Genomic DNA, 20,455 nt, shown 5'->3' with positions numbered 1-20,455 from the left:
AATTTACTAACTAATGGGCCTGAATTTTTAGATCTATACGGTAATAGTTAAAATTAGATAAAATACATGTAAAGAACTGGAAAAGAAGGTAGGAAGAACATTGGATAGTATGAGAAGACATGACTTGATGTTGGACAATAAGAGTGCGTTCTTTTCTGTTATAGGGGACATTTAGAACTTTCAAAACTTTAGACGATGTGTATAACAGTACTTGAGTTGAAGATACAGATGTAATCTATATAAATAAAAACGTAATGTTCGTTTGTGGGATTAACATAACGCAAAAACCACTGGACGAATTGACAAAATTTGGACACAATACACCTATCAGGCCGACGAGTGACCATCATTCATAAAAACACTGAAAAACACAGCAGAAGAGACTTAAAAAGCCAAAAAACAAAAATTGCAATGTATGCACAAAACCACATATATGCAAACACACATATATACACATATACACAAATACACACACATACATAAACAAACTGGGCCACAGCAACAGATGGCAGGGGACTTCTAGTAATTATAATAAATATAAGGTTTCTCTTACACTCAATCCCCTTCCCTGGTAGATATTTATATAGTTGTAACCTAACTAGAGCTCCATAACCCTCATTGCCTTCTTTGATCTCCTTTTTTCTTTGTGTGATATTTTTTCTTTTTCTTTTGAAATGCATAATAAAAATGTATGGGGAAAATAATAATACTACTACTACTAATAATAATAATAATAATAATTATTATTATTATTATTATTATTCAGTAATTTATCCCCTGGCATCTGAACTAGTGAAAATAAAAATAAATAACTCTGAAAAACAAAAAAAGGTATAAGTGTCAATGTGTCTCTAATGTACCTCTGGCTTTTCTCTCCTCAGATTCCACAGTTCAGAGGCCCCCAAGCCGTTGGTCCAGTGCCTTCAGCTGTTGGTGTCAGCATAGCTATAGACAGAATTAGTTCAGCCGTTTTGAATATGGAAGAACCTGTACGTTTGCCGTTCTGTTTTTACACATTTGATGATATTATTCTTATTCCTTTGATCCCACTTTACCTCTCTAAGAAGAGACCCACATTATTTTCTGTGACTTTAGTTAAAAAACTGCATAAAATTAGAGAATACAGATTTCTCTTAGTCTTTCTAAATTAAAAGCAAGCAGAAAACAATGAGAGTGTTAATTCTTATTATTTTTGTCACCAGAGTAAAAATCATAGACTAAAATGATAAAGGGTCTGGAGAACAAGCCCTATGAGGAGCAGCTTAAGGAACTGGGCATGTTTAGCCTGAAGAAGAGAAGGCTGAGAGGGGATATGATAGCCATGTATAAATATGTGAGAGGAAGCCACGGGGAGGAGGGAGCAAGCTTGTTTTCTGCTTCCCTGGAACTAGGACGCGGAACAACGGCTTCAAACTACAAGAGAAGAGATTCCATCTGAACATGAGGAAGAACTTCCTGACTGTGAGAGCCGTTCAGCAGTGGAACTCTCTGCCCCGGAGTGTGGTGGAAGCTCCTTCTTTGGAAGCTTTTAAACATAGGCTGGATGGCCATCTGTCAGGGGTGATTTGAATGCAATATTCCTGCTTCTTGGCAGGGGATTGGACTGGATGGCCCATGAGGTCTCTTCCAACTCTTTGATTCTCTGATTCTATGAAATGTGAACAGGAGAACACCTGGCTCATTTGAAGTACCTAAAATAGAAATTCACGTACTAGAATACACCATTGATCAGTGGAATTTATATTATTTTCGGGATTGGATTTAATTCAAAGTAGAGTCAGAGTACACCACAGAATTTCATGTTACTGCATTCAACAAAAGTTGCTAGATCTAACTCTAGTTGATAATAGAAATTGGATTTGGGACAGAATGTTTTTTGGGAGAGAGCTGAAAATGCTTTTCTTCATATAAGTCTAAACCAGTCATGGGCAAACTTTGGCCCTCCAGGTGTTTTGGACTTCAACTCCCACAGTTCCTAACAGCCAGTAGCAGAATTGTGGCAATTAAAATCCAAAACACTGGGAGGGCCAAAGTTTTCCCATTCCTGGTCTAAACCAAACTCCTTTTCGGATTGGTTTGTGGGTTCCACCTCCTGCCATAGTAGCATTTGTTTAACAACATCTTTCATGGAACTCAAAGGATACTTTATCATTACTGACCAATAATATGAAGAGTATTGAGCAATCCAGAGGGCAAGATTCTCTGCTATTCCACTTTAATAAATTCCAGAAATCTGGATCAGGCAACTCCTGAAACCTGCTGCCCTGCCTCCACATATGCAGTTTTGATTTTTCCAGATTTGATTTAAAATCTTCTCTCTGGGAATCTCTAGATCCTGCAGTATAGTTCTTGTGGTCAGCCTCAGTCATGCTGGAGAATTTAGAGATTATTTCTAGAGAGAACACATCTTTAGGTATCTCAGGTCCACCAAAGGAATTTTGTGGCCATCTTCCAGTTAAAGTTTTTCATGAGGTCATGCTGGAGAAGTTTTATTTTGGGTAAATTTCTTTATTTGAAGTGTTTCACTTTCATGGTTGCTCCATGCCTTTGACTTTAGTGAATGCAGAGAGTTGACTGTCATCTGTGATTTGTTTTCCTATTATTTTCCAGGTTACAGTGAGCTCTTGTGATCTGTTGGTTGTTAGTGTTGGTCAGACATCAATGGCAAGAGCTATTAACATTGTCCAGAAACTCTGGGCGGCAGGAGTGGCTGCTGAAATTATGTATGACTGGTCCCAAGTAAGTTTTTTCTCTGATTCTTAAATTGTTCATAAGCCTAATGTATGTTTTTCTTGCTAACTAGGAAATTATGGAAGTTGTAAATGAAATTTCAAAACCTTAGGCTAGCCTTGAGGATTGGGGACATGTCCCTCATCTCACGGTAATTTTGGACTATCATTTCAACTCTTTAATAGTTTGAAGTTAAAACCTGGAATCTTTGCTTCAGTTGGAAAAACACTAAAGGGGGCCAAAGTGCATGTGCCGCCTTACCATCTTACACACCTACCTACATACTTACTTGTCCAGGCATGTAAAGAGTGAAATAAATAACTTCATAGAGTTCAGCAGTCACTTGCCTACTACCTAAAACTGGTGTTTGGAGAATAAATTGGTGGCAGAATAAATTGCCTAAGGGTGCAACTGCACTGTAGAATTAATGCTGTTTAACACCACCTTAATTTTAATTGAGACATACTATGGAGTCCTGGGATTCGTAGCTTGGTGTGGAGGCACCATTAGTCTTTGTCTGAAAAGTCTAAAGACTTTGTGACTGCATTTACAAAAATATTATATATCTTTTCTAAAGTGGATTTCATAAATCTTCCTGTAGAGAAATCAGTGTGGCATACATTGTTCTCCCCTTACCTGTACAAAAACCCTAAAAGATAGGTCAGGCAAGAACAGCAAGTGATCTAAATAGATTTTGTGCTTAGCAGAGACTTGAACTCATCCCTTCCCCCAAGTCTGTACTGGTTTTATATGGGTCTTTTTAGTCCTTTTTAGAATATGGACAGTAATTTATTAACTTAATTTTCACATTTTGCTCTTCCTAATTTATAATTGTTTTAGTCCCAGGAAGAATTACAGGAATATTGCAGGTGTTCGGGGATCACTTATGCAGCCCTCATCTCTGATAAAGAAGGAAATCATGTGAAGGTAATATGTTTGAGCTGTATGTTTCCACACCTTGCTTTGATAGTTCCCACTTCCAAGTACTGTGGCACTTTGTCAAAGCATGGTCTACAACATATACGAGGAAACTTCGACCCTCCAAGTATTTTAGACTTCAGGTCCTACAATTCCTAACACCCTACTGTTAGGATTTGTGGGAGTTGAAGTACAAAACACCTGGAGGGCCGAAGTTTGTCCATGCCTGGTCTACAAGCACTTACTCCACCTGCCTTTTATGATGGGAGACAGATGAACTGTAGTATATTCAATAAATAAATGCCACTAAATGAATATTTTTAAAGCAACCTTCATTTTCTTTTAAAAACAATACATAAATTGTCTAAACTATATTTTTGTAAAAGCGGTAAAGGGTCGGGTAGCAGGATGGTGCCAACTTAATGGAATTCTGTTTGTACAGTGGAGCTGTCTCACCCTCAATATTCTTACTGAAACCTGCACTTCCCCTCAAAAACTGGCTATTGAAGGTGAGGGAAGTGTATGGTAGGTAGCTGCAGTGTTGTGGGAACTAAATGTTGTTATTATAAGGGATTTTCTGGTTCCAAACAATTGTGTGGTTATTGGTTGGGTTTTTTAAAATTCTTTATATACTAAGTTGGTAAATAGTCTGCATTTTGTCATTCCTGAGTGTTTGGGTATGTGGGGAAAAGGGAGGTTGAACGTAAATAGTATTGTAAGAAGCAATTCTTTCTTTCCCATATATCTAATATACACAAAAAGGAAAAGTATGTTAAGGAGTACTATGCAAACACTTTGATTACAGAAAAAGGTCTTGCAAGATAAGAGATTGCCTCTTACATTCTCATGTATCAGATGAATGATATGCTGTGTAAAAGAAAAAAAATTGTCTCATTTGAACTTATCTCCCATTTTTTAATTCTTTACTCAATCTTTTTTTAAAAAAAAAACTGGTAGCAATGTAAGGATTATTAATTCACTTTGTGTACTGTTTTGTAGGTAAAATCATTTGAGAAGGAAAGACAGGCAGAAAAAAGAATTTTGGAGTCTGATTTAGTGGACCATCTAGCTCAAAAACTGAGGACCAAATTATGTGATGAAAGAAGTAACAGGTGAGTTATGCATGAAGTAACCCCAACAATAGAATAGAATAGTAATTATATTTTGTCGTAAAATGTATATTTTGTTGTTAACTTCTAACTTCTAAATACTGGCATTCCTTTGAGCTGGTGAAGTTTATCCAGTCAATCCAGTCAGGGAGATAGGTTTTTTGATGGAAGTAGAACCCAGACTGGGTGCCTTTCCTGTTGTCGGGAGCTGTTTTTGATGGGCTGTAGGGAGCAGCAGAAGAACATTCTGCAACATTATTTTGTCCTATGAAATGTGTCCCACACAACCATTTATTCCTTTTTTTTAACTTAGCTTCACATTGGGTCCAATACATTTCCTTAAAATTCTCTTGCCCAGTCAAATTATTTTACCTAGAAGTATCAAGGTGCAGAAACACTACAAGAGTCAGAGGAAAGTGAGAGATTAAATGTCATTGTTCAGGTTTTCTGAAAAAAATAAGCTGATATCCTGCTTCAGGCTGATATGGAGCACCATCATCATCACCGCTGTATCTCTTAAGTGTGCCTCTCTAAAACATAATCTAGAGACAAAGCCACTCCACCAATATATGCATTTCTGAGGCACTGAGAAGTGGAGTAGAAGGCAAATAAATGTCCAGCCTTCTGGCAATGAGCTGCTTCACAAGACTACCTGTTGCAAAGTCCTTTAAAACCAGGAGATGTTTGAAACACTCTGAAAATCCTGTGTTGGTGAGACAGGCTGGCTTCTGAGATAGATTGGGGACAGGACATTTTGGTTGTTGCAATGGTGCAATGGGAATAATGGTGAATTTCAAAAGCCATACATTTTTATAGGATCTTGTTAATGCTAAACAGGATGCCAGGTCAACTGAATGCCCATGCCTTAACGATAGTAAGCTCAGGTCTTCCAGAATGTAGCTTGTTGGTTGCTTGAAGCAAGTGCTTCATGATGAATCAAATAGTGTAGAAATCAGATCTTTAAATGGCTTTATGATGTGACTTGGGCAAGTAGGATCCACTTTCAGGAGATGATTCTGGGAACTGCCATATAAGGGAATTTGGAGGTAGTCATCAGGCATCTATTACCAAGAAACTTCTACAATGTGTTTTACTGATCACCTATGGTTCAGGCTTTTTTTTTCTTTTTTTTTTCTTTTACATTTTTCATGTAAAGATTTTTCCCTTTTGAATGACTTCTTCACCTGTCTTATTGTTTGGTTTTTCTAGAGAAACATCTGATAATCTGCCAGTACAAAATCTGAAAGGATCATTTTCTAGTACTTCAGGTATGTGAGTGCTTGATTTTGGGATCACCGCATAGCAGAGATAGGAGGCATCCATGTTTTCCATTAAAATGTTTCCAATGCTAGTAGAAAAATTATCACACCACATACATATTTATTCATGGTTGTTTCAGCTATTACACTGCAATTCATGTTAAATGGACTAAACATAGGATATGAATTTTTAGTTATACTTCCAAGGAGACAAGCATTCATAAGCACTAGTTCTCAGAAAAATAGGCAAACAAATGAGTGCTAAGCTTGCTCCTCATTCAGTCCCAAGTACAAGTAGTCAACACAAAATATGATACCTGACCAGTGCCCACAGGTTTGCAGCCATTCTAGTGAAGTAGAATCTTCAACTAATAGTACTAAATCAGTTTGAAATAGAACTAGTAGTGTGTGAAGTGAGTGAAGTTGAATGTGCTCCCGTTAAGTTATAGTAAAAAAAAAAAAAAGGTTGATATGAGCTATATCAGGTACTGCTCAGTTTAGGTGTATGTCCTTTAAAGAATACTCCTTCAATAGAAAAGAAAGATATCCTATTCTGTTTATATTATTATAAACGTTCCAATGTCAGAACATATCTCCCTCTATGAGCCATCACAGAGGTTAAGGTCTTCTGGGGAGGCTCTGCTCTTAGTCCCACCTTCATCACAAGTGCGGTTGGCCGGGACGGGAGACAGGGCCTTCTCAGTGGCGGCTCCTTGGCTCCAGAACTCCCTCCCCAGCAAGTGCCCTCCCTCCTGACCTTTAGAAAGAGAACAGAGACATGACTGTGGGATCAAGCCTTTGACTAGTAAAATAATGCAGTACAAAGAATAATGAAGGAACTGTCAATGCTAACAGGAACGTGTACAATGACAATCGGAATGGCTATGGCATACGATTTCTGGATCATGTGATTTTAATATTTATGCTAGGATGATTTTAATGCTTTGTCTGAATGTTTAAATTTTGTTTATGTCTCATGTTTAATGATTTAATTATTTTAAGTCTTAAGTTATATGTAGGTCCAGCTGAAGTATTTTCTGCAGAGTACATTGTAAACTGCAGATTTGTGTAAATGGGAAGCATTCAGAAACCTTTTTACTGCTGCCAGATTTTTTGCAACCCAACATTGAGCTAATGGTCCACCGTTTGGGGACAGTTTAAGAAGCAGTGTTTTAGAGCACTGATTTTGTAAAAAAAAAATATTCTAGAAAAAAATATTTTCTGGAAACCCTATCTTTATCTAGCAGTGCACAGAGTTTTCTCACTAAAGCAGAGTTTTCTCACTAAAATGTGTAATTTTAAAATGTTAGCCTTAGGAGAGGAGTAGGGTGGGAAAGCGAAATCTCTAACTCAGTCTTTATGCTGTTTTAGGCCTATTTGAGTCACATGGAACTGTTACAATGCCAAATATCTGTATTGTTCCACCGGAGAAGTTATCTGCAAGTGCTAGACGTCGTTATGAAATTCAGGTATTGTAGTCTCAGCTTTGTTCTCAGTAACTACATTCTAATAGTTTCCCTCAACAGAAACACTATACACATTGGGGAAAACAGAAGGGGTAATAGGAAACTCCCTTACACTGAATCAAGCCATGTGGCTATCAGTTATTGCCTACATTCGAGGAATTGTGCAGTCCTCCAAATGTTGAAATGCAGCTCCGTCCTACATCATTAGCTATGCTTGCTAAGGCTAGCTAGAGATGCAGTTCAATAATGATTGTACTTCTCAGTCTTTGTCTACATCAGGCATGGGCAAACTTTGGCCCACAAGGTGTTTTGGACTTCAACTCCCAGTTTACCAGCTGTTAAGAATTGTGAGAGTTTAAGTTAATGTATTTTCCTCCTTTGGGTACTTAAAATTGGGTTGTGGCTTCTGTACAGTGAGACTTTATGGTGAGAGAAATCACCTTCAAGCTGCTCATACCACCTGTCTCTCTTCTCCATCCAGCTGAGGTGATCAAGAGTTGTTATTAAATCCTTAAATCAAGGGGAAGAAACACTATGGCCCACTAGATGTATTTGCATGGCAACTCTTCTCTCTCTTCATTGGCTGTGCTACCTGTCAGGAGTGATAGGCCAAAATCATCTTACTAAGAAGCCTTAGCCCATCCTGATTTTATGCATTAAAACCTTTGATGGTTAATGTGTCAGTGTATATGACATGCACATTAAATGCATTCACACATATTACATTTTCCACGAGTCTGATATACAAATGAGGGTGTCATCTCTCCTGACACTCTCCCAGTTTAAATCAACTGCTTTGCAAAATACTCAGTGTTTTAGTGGTTTCAGAGTAAAAGTTAATCGAGGGAATTATGTTTAGATTAAAAGAATTATACCTCACACTTCCATAAAATTCTCAAGGTAACTTGCAAAATTACAGCTGTTTCTGACTTCTCTCCATGTTTCTTCTTCTTTTTCTCAGAACTGTCAGGATTATTTCCTAATCTAGAATGGTTATACAACTAGGCCCATGTTCAAAGACATAAAATTCTACATGAAAAATACATCTTGTGGGTGTTAACATTAAGCCAATGTGTCCAATTGGCCTTCCATGTTTGCAGATTTGATTATTCACAGACTTGATTAAAATGTACTCTAGAAATCTCTGGATACTCCAGTGTGGTGCTGTGGTCAACTTCTGCTGCAAATTGATCATTGAGTCATGATGGAGAACCTAGAGATTTCTAGAAAACTCTCTAGAACTATTTAGATCCTTTAGTACAATTCTACTTCCATCTGAAGCTGACCATTCAGTCATGCCCAAGGGCATAGATACTCCCAAGAACTGTGTTCTGTCAGGTAAAAAATAGATTGTTTGAAATGTTTCATTTTTGCTGTGGTTCTGCACTTCTAAGCCTAGCAAATGTGGTAGCAATAATTCAGCACACCTAGTCATTATGGTCATAGTTTTAGGGCAATCCTCCCAATGCACACAGAGTTTTTTAGGTCCAGGGTACATCCATCCAGGAAAGAGGCAACCTGGTGTTCCCATCCCATATTGACTTTTTTAGCCAAGGGAAGTGAAATGTGGTACCCACTTGGGGATAGTGCTTGGACATTGCAGAAGGATTTCTTATGACTCATTACCTAAATTAGGCACGCATCTATCCTTAAAAGGCTTGTAGCCCTTATATTTTTACTACATAGAGATTTTAATTTAGCTTTTTTTTTCTACAAAAGCCTCTTTTAATGTGTGAATGACTCAGAGAAGGAGAAACTATTTGGGAGTTTGAGATTTGACAGGATTGCTTGCTCTTAATTTGAAAACAAAACTTCATCTTGTGTGCTTTATTTTGAACTGAAATGTAATTTTTCAGGTGCAAACTAAACTCCAAACCTGCTTTGCTACTCTGCAACTGAAGACAAGTGAAGTCGAAATTTTAGCAGTAAGTTTCTTTGTTTAATAGAAGGATAACAGGGGCCAACATGGTTATTTCTGAATAAAGTAGCTTTAGCAATATAAAAATGGAACATCCTTCCAGAGCAGAAAAGCATGCATTCTTTGACAAGAACAAATTGCCCTGAAGAAAAGAATGTTTTCCAAATCTTAATTCTTGCTAAAGCATGAAATTGAGAGAAAGTGGTTGTGTATGCATTGGATTCTGAGGATTATTTTAAAGTCAATTTCAATACCTCCTTATTTCAAACAGTGGTTGCAAATTTTCAACAGCTAATTCCAGGAATGGTATTAGGACTTATTTTATCTGCACTGACACACCTTTCACAGCCACCACTACAGACTTAAGATCCATGCGGTTTTGTAACTCCCCATCCGGGTTCACAATAGCTGCATAAGAAGGCATTCAGTTGGAAAACACTCTAACAACTACCATGTCAGACTACACAGAGAAGCTATAATACACAAACATATGGACAATTTCAACAGAAAGGAGGAAACCATGAAAATAAACTAAATCTGGCTACCAGTATTTAAAAACTCTAAAATCAGGACAGTAAAGAAAGAACAGCACTCGGAAAACAGGGGAATTCCAGACAAGAAACAATCAGGGCCAGCTAACACCTCCTAACAAAGGATTCCCCCAGGCAGGAAGCAGCCAAGCCTTGAAGCTGCAAGGCTATTCAATGCTAATCAAAGTAACTAATTCCAGCATTCACACTTGCCTCAAACAGAAAAGAGTTCTTTCTCTCTTCCCCCCCCCCCCCCCCCCGGACATTACAGATATGTAAACTCCACTTACCTTGTTTTTAACAAACCTCACAACCTCACAAAGGATGCCTGGTGAAATATTAGGAGAGAACGCTTCTGGAACATGGCCACACAATTGGAAAACACACAGCAACCCAGTGATTCCAGCCGTGAAAGCCTTCGACAACACATCAAAACAAAAATAATTTTTCAGAACTGTCACGCAGCACATTCACCTTATGAATGATCACTCTCTGTTACAACATTTTTTTTTCCAAATGTGTCAAGCTCTGATTCTCTCTTGCTCTTTCTGTGAAAATGAGAATTGCTGGAGCTGCATGGTATTGCTTTGGCTTTTAAGGTCCCTAAAGTTTTCTCGGGGATCCTGAAAATATCATCCACTTCCTCCAAATGCTTGACAACAGCAGGGAAGTCCAGCACTTTTTCATTTTGGTTATGAATACAAACACTTGGAGTTTAAATGTTTGAGTGATTTCCAGTTTTCCCTTTCTTTTTTATATTTGCTTTTGCTATGGTCTTTGTATTATAATCTTCATTTTATATAATAGAGAAATAAAGTTATTTGGCAGTTTTAAGTGCATAATAAATCTAAAGGAAATGAGAAGTGTACAATCTGAATTATTCTAATGTTTGAAGAGTTAATGTTTCAGAGCAGTTTATGATATGGACTGAATGAAAGTCACAAATGGAACCTGCTTCTCAAACATATCCTCAATTTAAAGATACAATGACTTAATACTTTGTTTGTGGGTTTTTTTCAGGTAGATCTTCCCAAAGAAACCATAATACACTTTTTATCTTTAGAGGTAAAATTATCTGTTTCTAATCTACTTGTTAGCATGGATCATAGAACCATAGAGTTGGGACCATCCAGTTCGACCTTCTGCCATACAGGAAAATATGATCAAAACACTCCCAACAGACAGCCATCCAGGTTTTCTGAGGAGACTCCACCTAAACAGCTATTACCATTGGGAAGTTCTTTCTAATTTTTAGGCAATTTGAATTATTATTCTGTGTCCTAATCTCTAGAGCAGCATAAAAAATTTTCCCCTCCTCAACGTGACATCCTTTCAGATATGTAAACATGGTTATCATGTCCCCACTCAGTAGCTCCTTAACAAATACGGGCATTACAGAACGGCTCAATTCTAATTCCTGCAGACATAAGTCCACTTGTGAAGATATAAGCCCTAAACAGGACTGCAGCCATTATTCCCCCTTACTTGTCCTACCTTCTTCAAATTGTCTGCCGGAAGAGATGCAGACTGTGTGTGTTTAGGGCCAGGCCTGGTTGAAGAATATGTAAATCAAAACACTCCAAATAGACAGCAGAAACTTTAATTTAATAGTTCCTTCCCTTTTTCAGTGTGATGAAGATGAACAGACATTCTATACAACTGTGAAACAACTGATGTCACGATTACCAAAGCAACGCTACCTTAAATTAGTTTGTGATGAAATCTACAATATCAAAATCGAAAAAAAGTAAGATAATAAATGCATGATATGTAACTAAATATACTCAACATTCAATGTTATTTTTTTTTTCAAATATTAAGGTAGGGATAGACAGCATAGGGCAGTCATTTCAAGCAAGTTTTGAGTTGGGTGAGGATTATCCAGTTACAGGACTGGTAATTGGAAGGCTAGCAAAGCCACACTAACCCCGAGATACTTTTGAATGGTATACCTGCTCCCCCCCCCCCCCAAATCTCCACACTGGGAAGTATAGGGAATTTTACCATGTTGTGACTTTTTTTAAAAAAAGGTCTATCCTGGATGTATTGATGAGAGTTATGTGGGCGATGGGCAGTTTTAGGAAAAGCAGCAGACCTCTACCCTGGATTGACCCAGGGGACCTGCAAAATGTGGTGGGAATGCAGCCCATGTAGATGGTAGATATTTTGGAGAAATGCTGTATTTGACCACTGGGCACGGGGGTCCAGACATGGTAGAAATGCCGTTCACACCACTTGGAGGAACCCAGAAACAAATGATACATTGATCCTGATGCAGCCCACACTTTGCCCACCTCTGGTCTTAGGCTTGAATTATTAGTGGCATCCTTTCAATTATGTGGTATTTTGATAAGGGCTGCAATCTCAGAGCCACTAAGACTGTATTCTGACAGTAGAATGCATCTATACAGTGGAACCTCACTTAAGAGCATTTTGAGTTCAGAGCGATCACTCGGCTGTAGTTTCACTTTGACCTAAGAGCAACATTTTAAGCTAAGAGCTATTGCCAGAGGGAGTGCTAGCACAAGAGTAGAGGGGTTTAGGGCTTCAAGGGAGCAGCCTCCGTGCCTCATGCTCTTGTCCACTTTGGGAGATTGCTATCTACTCTGCTTTTGTCAGCTTTGAAGAACTTTGGGTTAATTTATTTTGTGTGGTTTTTATTACTGGTATGTTTGGCTTCATAAAGAGAGAGAGAGAGCAAGAGAGGGAGGGAGGCTGGAATGAGTACAATATGAAGAAAATGATGCTTCTGCCTCTTCACTTTGTGCTGTTGTTGGGGTTCAGCCTGAGTTTGAACTTGAACCTGATTCTCTGTTTGTTCCTCCTGATGCTAATGAAAGTATATTTACTGATGCTAGTGGAAATGTACCTTCTGATGTCAATGCTCCTGAAATTAGTGAGGAAGAATCTGCTGTAGGTTTGGAAAATGCCAATGTTCCTGAAATTAGTGAGGAAGGAACTTCTGTAGATTTGGAAAATGAAAGTACCAGTGTTAATGAGAATGTTGCAGAGGGAGACCTTGAACTTTCCCTCCCTTCTGCACCTGTTAACTGTAATGACAACAGAAGGAGTCAAATCTGGGAAGACAGAAATAAAACACTCAGTTTGCGTCGTTCCTCCCGAATCCAAGAATTAAAAACATTGGCCTCAAAACAGTGGGCCGGTTCACGGAACCGATTCTTGAGTTTTAATTGCAATACGCCAGGCTGATTCCCTCAGTTCAGGCATCGTTTCAGAATTGATGAAGACCTTGGCAGTTCTCCCGGTTCCCTGGCCATAGTTTGGGAAGATTTCTAGGATATCAAGTACGGTTAGTGGATTGCTAACAGCTTCAAGTATTCCTCAGAGAGGCTTGTGGTTTTGCCTTGTTCATTTAAATTCATGTTTGCTGATTTTGCTGTGGCTTTTGACTTGCATTTTTCCTTTATTTTGTAACTATTTTTCTTCAATAAAAAAGGATTGTTTTTCACAGCCAAGTGTGGTGGATAGTTATCTTAGGCCTCGTTCTCTGCTCTGGATTGCAACAGCTGTGTGCTTCCTTGCCCCAACTTTCTGTTTCTACCATTTAAAAGTTGTTCTTTCTTTTTTATTGTTCCACATAAATGTGCATTTATACATTATTTGTTATTTATAAAGTACATTTTCTTATTTAAAAACATGTAACGAAAGAAATTTGGGGGGATTTGGCGAGCCAGAACAGATAAACAGCATTTCAATCGGTAAATTTGCTGTGAGATAGGAGCAATTTGAGTTAAGATCTCAGTCATGGAACAAATTAATGAATGGCTAGTGCATGTAGATATAATTCCTTGGGCACAAATTGTTCAGGATTAAACTCTGAAGAACTGCAACATTTCTGTTAAACAATTGAATGTAAAACTCTGCTTTCTCTATAACAAGTCCTAGTTATAGAATATTCTAAATGGCTGAAGTCTCTAATGTTATCTGTTTCTTTTTGTCCCCTAGAGTGCCTGTGCTTGTCCTCTACAGTTACCGAGATGACTACTACAAAATTATATTTTAGTTATGAATGTTTAATAGAAATAAAAGTTAGAGTGATAGTGTTCTGTCTGGAAACAAATATACATGTTTCCAGCTAAGTTAATGTGAAGGAACATTTGCACATTTTTGTACTGTGAAAAATTCTTAAGTGCTAGTGCCAAGAGCAAGATGGCTCTGGCTTGTGTGCCTCTCTTTGTAAGGTACCTGCCTTTCTTTAAAGCTGTAAATTTAAAGCTGCAATATATTGTACAGTAGACTTTTTCAAAAAAATAAAAATAAAGTTTTACTATGATGCCTGTTTGCAGTTGCCATTGTCTAAACAATGAACAGAGATTAGAAGTGTTTGATTCTAAAAGGTCAGCAAGCATAGTACAAAACAAGATTTTCTCGCCACAACACAAAGCCTCCATCCCCAAATAATTGGGAGAAATACAAATCTTTTGAGATTTGAGAGAGAATGCTTCTGGAACATGGCCATACAGCCCAAAAACACACACAACAACCTAATTTTTAAATGGTAAATCTTTGCAAGTTACAGAAGTCACTCTTCTTTGTCATTCTGTCCCTGGTTACACAGAATAAACCCATATGACTCCGCTGAGTGGATAAATCTGAACAAGGCAGATTCTTATTTTTCAGGAGTTGAAACACTCTCTACTGTGGGAGCCATGTAAGAAAACAGATGGGTAAAAGCAATGTGAGTTTCATTTTGAGAAGGAAGAGAAGACCAAGTAAAGATGCTTTTTTGTATAGCAAAAAAAGGAGAAATGATACACTAAACAAATGGTTAAATGCAGAGTAGGGCTAAATATTTTGCAGGGCTAAACCCACTTGGAAAACAGGCCTCAAACACCCTCCAGCAGATATTGGGGAGAGCATTGTTATGTTAAGCATTTTTGATATTAAACTTCTATTAATGCCTGGATAAGACAGGATAGGCAGATGATACATCTTATCTGTATCTTCAATTTTTATCTTTCTGCAACTGAACAACAAAGCACCATTCATTCTGGTTAAGGTACCTGCCTTTTAGTATTTTAAACTACAAGTTGCACATCCTTTATTTCAAATACATGGGACCAAAAGTGGTTTGCATTTCAATTTTTTTAATATCTGTATTTACATAAACATACATAAGATGTTCTGGAGATTAAGCCCAGGTCAAAATATGAAATTTGTATGTTTCATATACACTTGATACATAAAATCTGAAGGTAATTTTGTCCACAATATGTAATAATTTTGTGCATGAAACACAATTTGTGTTAATTGAACCATCACAAAGCAAAGGTGTCACTGTTAACAACCCAAGTGGATAAGTTTGGGTTTTGAATGATTTTGCAATTCTGGCTAAGAGATGCCCATACCATGCTCCACAGAACTATCTGTCAATTCAACAAACACTAAAGAACTACACTGAGCAAAAGCATTGAAAAAGCTGCAGAGAAGGAAAAGAGTCCCAAAGCAATCATAATCAGTTCTCAAGTAGCAACATAATTCCTTAGACTCTTGTGTATCAAACTTTCAAACATTAAACAAAATCGCCAATATAACCTGAATGCCACTGTAAGTAGCTTCATAGCAATTTCTTTTGTAAGCAGGGCACATGAGACCCTGCCCCAAACCACAGAAATCAGTGTCAGTCCAGACTCTTGGCACTGACTGACAAGTGTCCCCAAATGCTTCAGAGGGGGCTATCTTTTTCCTACCTTAAGATACCAAGGATCAAAACGGGCTTCTGTGTAGAATACAGATAAAGTACGGCCCTGCTGTACTAGAAAAGCACGTAATAAGCTTAAAGATCAACAAAGACATTTCAAAAACAAATTCTTTATTTTTGTATTAGTTTCCAAAAAATAAAACCGAATCAGATACAAAAATTATTCAACATGGCAATATAGACTTTTTGCATACAGTCAGCCCTCCCCATATGTGGGTTTCACACCTGAATATTTTATCATTTGTGGAATGATTAATATATTCTCTGTAGGCCTTCAACACAACTCCATGGTCAGCTTCCAGTGTGAGTTAACTGTATAGTTGCACTGGAGGACCTAGAGATTGCTACTAGATTTTCTCTCAAGTTAAAAAAAATGGTTTTCCCACTTTTGCAGATCTGCTGTGCCTGTAACCCAAACAAATGTGGAAAGCTGACCATATATATTCCTGAAACCACAATCCATAGAGCTTTTTCAGTATTAATAAGCTGCTTACATTCCAGTTTTCAACTGGCAGTGTCAGTGAAGTCAAAAGAGAAGTGGTGACATGAAGAAAAATACTGTGCTCTGAGCCAGTATTTGGGTCCCCTGCAGGAGGAAATACGGTGTTCTGTCATTGCGTTGCTTTGGTCTTCTTATTTTTGCTCTTCTTATCTTTCTTCTTTAAACCATCCATATTCGCTCTCAGTAAATTTGAATAAGCCTGCAACCAAAAAATAAGTCCTTTAAAGAAAAACCATGAAATTGATGGTAATTTGCAGCTAATCCATTTAAATGTTCTGAAAGTGAAATAACCCAGATATAAACTTACCATCTGAAATTTGTTAACTTCCTTTGAACTCACCTACAAGAAAAAGGATTTGTGTTATTAAAAAATCACTGAGTATCAAGGCCAATCACAAAGTGGATTACAGATTATTATATCCTAACAATTATCTTAACATATTACTTTAATATACTGGTCTTAACATGCTGCAAGGCCATACTAAATCTCAAAAGGATGCAAAATAACTGCTCTTTAAAGTACTTGGGGAAGGATTTAAGGCTTGGAAACTATACACTCTCAGAATAACTTACAAACAATTTCATTTGTGATCGTTACCATCTACTTTGCTACGTATAACTTTTTGGATGTCAATTATGTCAGAACGCAACCTCTCCACGATATACTACCTACCACTGTGCTTATCTTTTTCTTCCCATCTGTTGCTCTGAGAAGACATTTGTTGTCAACAGGCTCAAAACCCTCAATATGGCCTTTTCGTGGGATGGGTCTTGTCCGACCATCATCTACATTAAATCGATGAAGAGAATTTAGGACACACCAGTTGAGAATTAAGACATCTATTAACATTGTTTCATTTTTTTTTTTATTAAACTGGACTCAGATTACACAGCTATTCAAAAAATCAACAAGTACTCTATATGGATTCAATGAAAACAAATGAGCATAACCTCCTCCCCCATTCTAATTCTGCCTCTGATTTCTAGCTCAGAAGCAAAAAAAATTGATCCTCATGTTGTTTTGTGTGCCTTCAAACCATTTTGGCAATCTTAATGCAAACCTATCACAGAGTATTCTTGGCAAGTTTTGTTCATAAGACATTTGCCAATGCCATCCTCTAAAGACAACAGCTGTGATAGGTGTGACTTGCTTTCTAAAAAGGTTTTTTTGCTGAAATAAAGAAGCATAGTAAACATATATTTAGTACTTCTAATTGCTTTTTATTATCATACTTACACTTCTTTAGTGTAATATAGACACTGCCTGTGGTTCTGCACTTCTGGAAGAGCCGTGTTAGCTCTGTCAAAAACTGTAATGAAGGAAATCATTTCCCATTAAAACATCCACAAAAGAGAACAAGTTTACATTTTTGTCTGGTTAGCAAACAACATTCCATTCTCAAAACTGATTTTAACAATATTGTCCTCTTACCATGGCAATGTTTGAAATCTGACCTCAGTTTATAGGCAACTAAACTGTAAATAAGATGTGTAGGGTCACTCTTTCATGACGGGTTTTAAGCCAAATGTCCTATTATTTCCAATTTTTGGAAATGCAAGATTAACACCTATTTAATATTTATTTACTGCATTTATACCCCACACTTCTCAACCCCGCAAGGGACTCAAAGTGGCTTACACATATAAGCAACAATTAGAGGTCAACACACACAGTAAAAACATAAGCATTAAAACAATCAGTAAAACAGTGGTTCTCAACCTGTGGATCCCCAAATGTTTTGGCCTTCAACTCCCAGAAATCCTAACAGCTGGTAAACTGACTGGGATTTCTGGGAGTTGTAGGCCAAAACACCTGGGGACCCACAGGTTGAGAACCACTGCATTAAAACATATAACACCTTAAAACTGATTATTTAAAATTACACAATCCAGTATCGTAATCTGCAGCCATTCCAATTTGTCATTATACTATTTCACCTTTTCCTATTGCACTGACAGATTACTCATTGAATGCTTGGTTGAACATCCACATGTTTAGCCTTTTCCTGAAGCTCAGGAGGGAGGGGGCTGATCTAATTTCGCTGGGAAGGGAGTTCCATAGCTGAGGGGCCACGACTGAGAAGGCCCTGTCTCTTCTCCCCATCGGGAGGTGGGATTGAGAGAAGATCAATCCCCAGAAGATCTTAATCTCCTTTGTAAGGTGCACCAAGTCCCTTCGGGGAGATGGAGGTGGGGTATAAAAATAAAGTTGTTGTTGTTGTTGCTGACTCATAGAGGCAGATACGCTTGGACAAACAGCATTATTCTGCTATTAACAAAGCAGAATAAACTAGGCTCAGGTTTGGTTTCATAGTCTGCTTTGTTTATCAATATTAAACCTGCAGCGTATATCAAACTAAACACAAGCTAAAATATGTACAGGCAGTCCCCAAAATTTCAAATATCTGACTTACAAATTACTCGTAGTTAAGAATTGGGGGGGGGGGGGGGAGTCAACGGAAAGAAAGAAATCTACCCCTCTGAAGGGTAATTCACTCTTGAAAGAGTTATCATGGGGAAAAGGGGTCTCCACTGACACTTTATCAGCAATCCTTTCGCCACAATTTAAAACAGAGGATTTTAACGTCAAGGTAAGTGATTTTAAGGTTTACGTATGTGTATAGTCTAGTCTAGTCATGTCCCGACATTGAATGTTTGACATTTATATGTTGTGCTTTGCCCTGAGTCCCCTTTGGTGTGAGAAGGGTAGAATATAAGTGCTTTAAATAAACAAACAAACAAGCCCAATTTTTCAAAATCAAATTCCTACAGGGATCGAAAGAGAGGCGAAATCCTGCGAACTGGGACACAGAGAGCAAAACAAACACCACAGGGGTGTTAATCCTACCCTGTGCAATCCAGATTGATAGCTATATGTTCTGACTTATATACAAGTGTAACTTGAGAACAAACCTACAGAATCATAGAATCAAAGAGTTGGAAGAGACCTCATGGGCCATCCAGTCCAACCCCCTTCCAAGAAGCAGGAATATTGCATTCAAATCACCCCTGACAGATGGCCATCCAGCCTCTATTTAAAAGCTTCCAAAGAAGGAGCCTCCACCACACTCCGGGGCAGAGAGTTCCACTGCTGAACGGCTCTCACAGTCAGGAAGTTCTTCCTCATGTTCAGATGGAATTTTCTCTCTTGTAGTTTGAAGCCATTGTTCCGCGTCCTAGTCTCCAAGGAAGCAGAAAACAAGCTTGCTCCCTCCTCCCTGTGGCTTCCTCTCACATATTTATACATGGCTATCATATCCTCTCTCTGCCTTCTCTTCTTCAGGCTAAACACGCCCAGCTCCTTAAGCCGCTCCTAATAGGGCTTGTTCTCCAGAACCTATCTTGTTCACAACTTGGGAGCTGCCTGTATACCAAAGCCAATACAAAAGGGAGATTATGAAGGAGGTGTGGTTCATGAAGATGTGGATGGATGTACAAATATCAGTGTATAAAAAGCTGAGTTAAAGTTCCAGATAGGAGCCCCCAGTGGTGCAGTGGGTTAAACCACTAATCTTGTTGACCGAAAGGTCGCAGGTTCGAATCTGGGGAGCGGGGTGAGCTCCAGCTGTCAGCTCCAGCTTCTGCCAACCTAGCAGTTCGAAAACATGCAAATGTCAGTAGATCAACAGCTACCACTCTGGCGGGATGGTAACAGCATTCCATGCAGTCATGCCGGCCACACGACCTTGGAGGTGTTTATGGACAATGCTGGCTCTTCGGCTTAGAAATGGACATGAGCATCACTCCACAGAGTTGGACACAACTAGACTTAATGTCAGGGGGAAACCAACCTAAAATTCCAGATATTTTAAGACTGGAACCGGCAGAATGTAGACTGGCCTAAGCATTACGTGGCCCAAAATGCCTGGCTTCGTTCATCAATGGAAGTCTCCTGACTCAAGAAAAAATGCTGCTTCTTAAATCTGTGTGTAAGTCAACTTTAAATAAGCTCCACACATGAGGGTATGAAGCCTTCGGCCTGACCTGCTCGCTCTCTAGCAACACCATGGCTTCTGTCGCTGTCTCTCCGCTTCTGCCAAACGCACCGTCACAACTCCCAGAACGATCAGCCGACCGGAAGCGGAAAGGCCTGAGCGGCGGCCATAAAGCTAATCGCTTGGTAGAGAGGCTGAAAAGTACGCGCCGTCCCTTCCATCTCTCTGTTGCCCCCTGGCGGGCGCCAGGAATACACTACATCTAATAACGTTCTGCAGCTGAAGCCACTGCATGTTGGGGAGGGAGCGTCCTTAGGAGCAGCTAAACTGTAGATTTAATACAGTTTGACACCACTTTAACTGCCA

At 38.5% G+C, this 20,455-nt stretch overlaps 2 protein-coding genes across 2 annotated transcripts in view; one reads left to right on the top strand and one right to left on the bottom strand.

The window, feature by feature from the left end:
• The window catches only part of EIF2AK4 (eukaryotic translation initiation factor 2 alpha kinase 4), a 61,459-nt gene extending 47,235 nt beyond the window's left edge, over positions 1-14,224 (top strand). The window contains exons 30-39 of the mRNA XM_060760165.2: positions 882-989; positions 2,611-2,739; positions 3,571-3,657; positions 4,648-4,760; positions 5,967-6,025; positions 7,388-7,485; positions 9,339-9,407; positions 10,951-10,995; positions 11,559-11,677; positions 13,897-14,224. Coding sequence (XP_060616148.2) covers positions 882-989; positions 2,611-2,739; positions 3,571-3,657; positions 4,648-4,760; positions 5,967-6,025; positions 7,388-7,485; positions 9,339-9,407; positions 10,951-10,995; positions 11,559-11,677; positions 13,897-13,954 — 885 coding nt within the window. The 3' untranslated portion in view covers positions 13,955-14,224. The remainder of the gene's footprint in view (positions 1-881; positions 990-2,610; positions 2,740-3,570; positions 3,658-4,647; positions 4,761-5,966; positions 6,026-7,387; positions 7,486-9,338; positions 9,408-10,950; positions 10,996-11,558; positions 11,678-13,896) is intronic.
• A 1,522-nt stretch (positions 14,225-15,746) lies between these two features.
• SRP14 (signal recognition particle 14) lies at positions 15,747-20,251 on the bottom strand. Its single transcript, XM_060760178.2, has 5 exons — positions 20,139-20,251; positions 17,392-17,464; positions 16,828-16,940; positions 16,462-16,494; positions 15,747-16,353 (listed from the first exon to the last, which is right to left on the bottom strand). The coding sequence occupies exons 1-5, from the start codon at positions 20,160-20,162 to the stop codon at positions 16,264-16,266; spliced, it is 333 nt and encodes a 110-aa protein (XP_060616161.2). The 5' UTR covers positions 20,163-20,251; the 3' UTR covers positions 15,747-16,263.
• Between the last annotated feature and the right edge of the window lie 204 nt (positions 20,252-20,455).

This window comes from Anolis sagrei, chromosome 1 (genome assembly GCF_037176765.1).
Source record: "Anolis sagrei isolate rAnoSag1 chromosome 1, rAnoSag1.mat, whole genome shotgun sequence".
Classification (NCBI taxonomy): domain Eukaryota; kingdom Metazoa; phylum Chordata; class Lepidosauria; order Squamata; family Dactyloidae; genus Anolis; species Anolis sagrei.
This window is presented reverse-complemented; position numbering and strand designations above follow the sequence as displayed.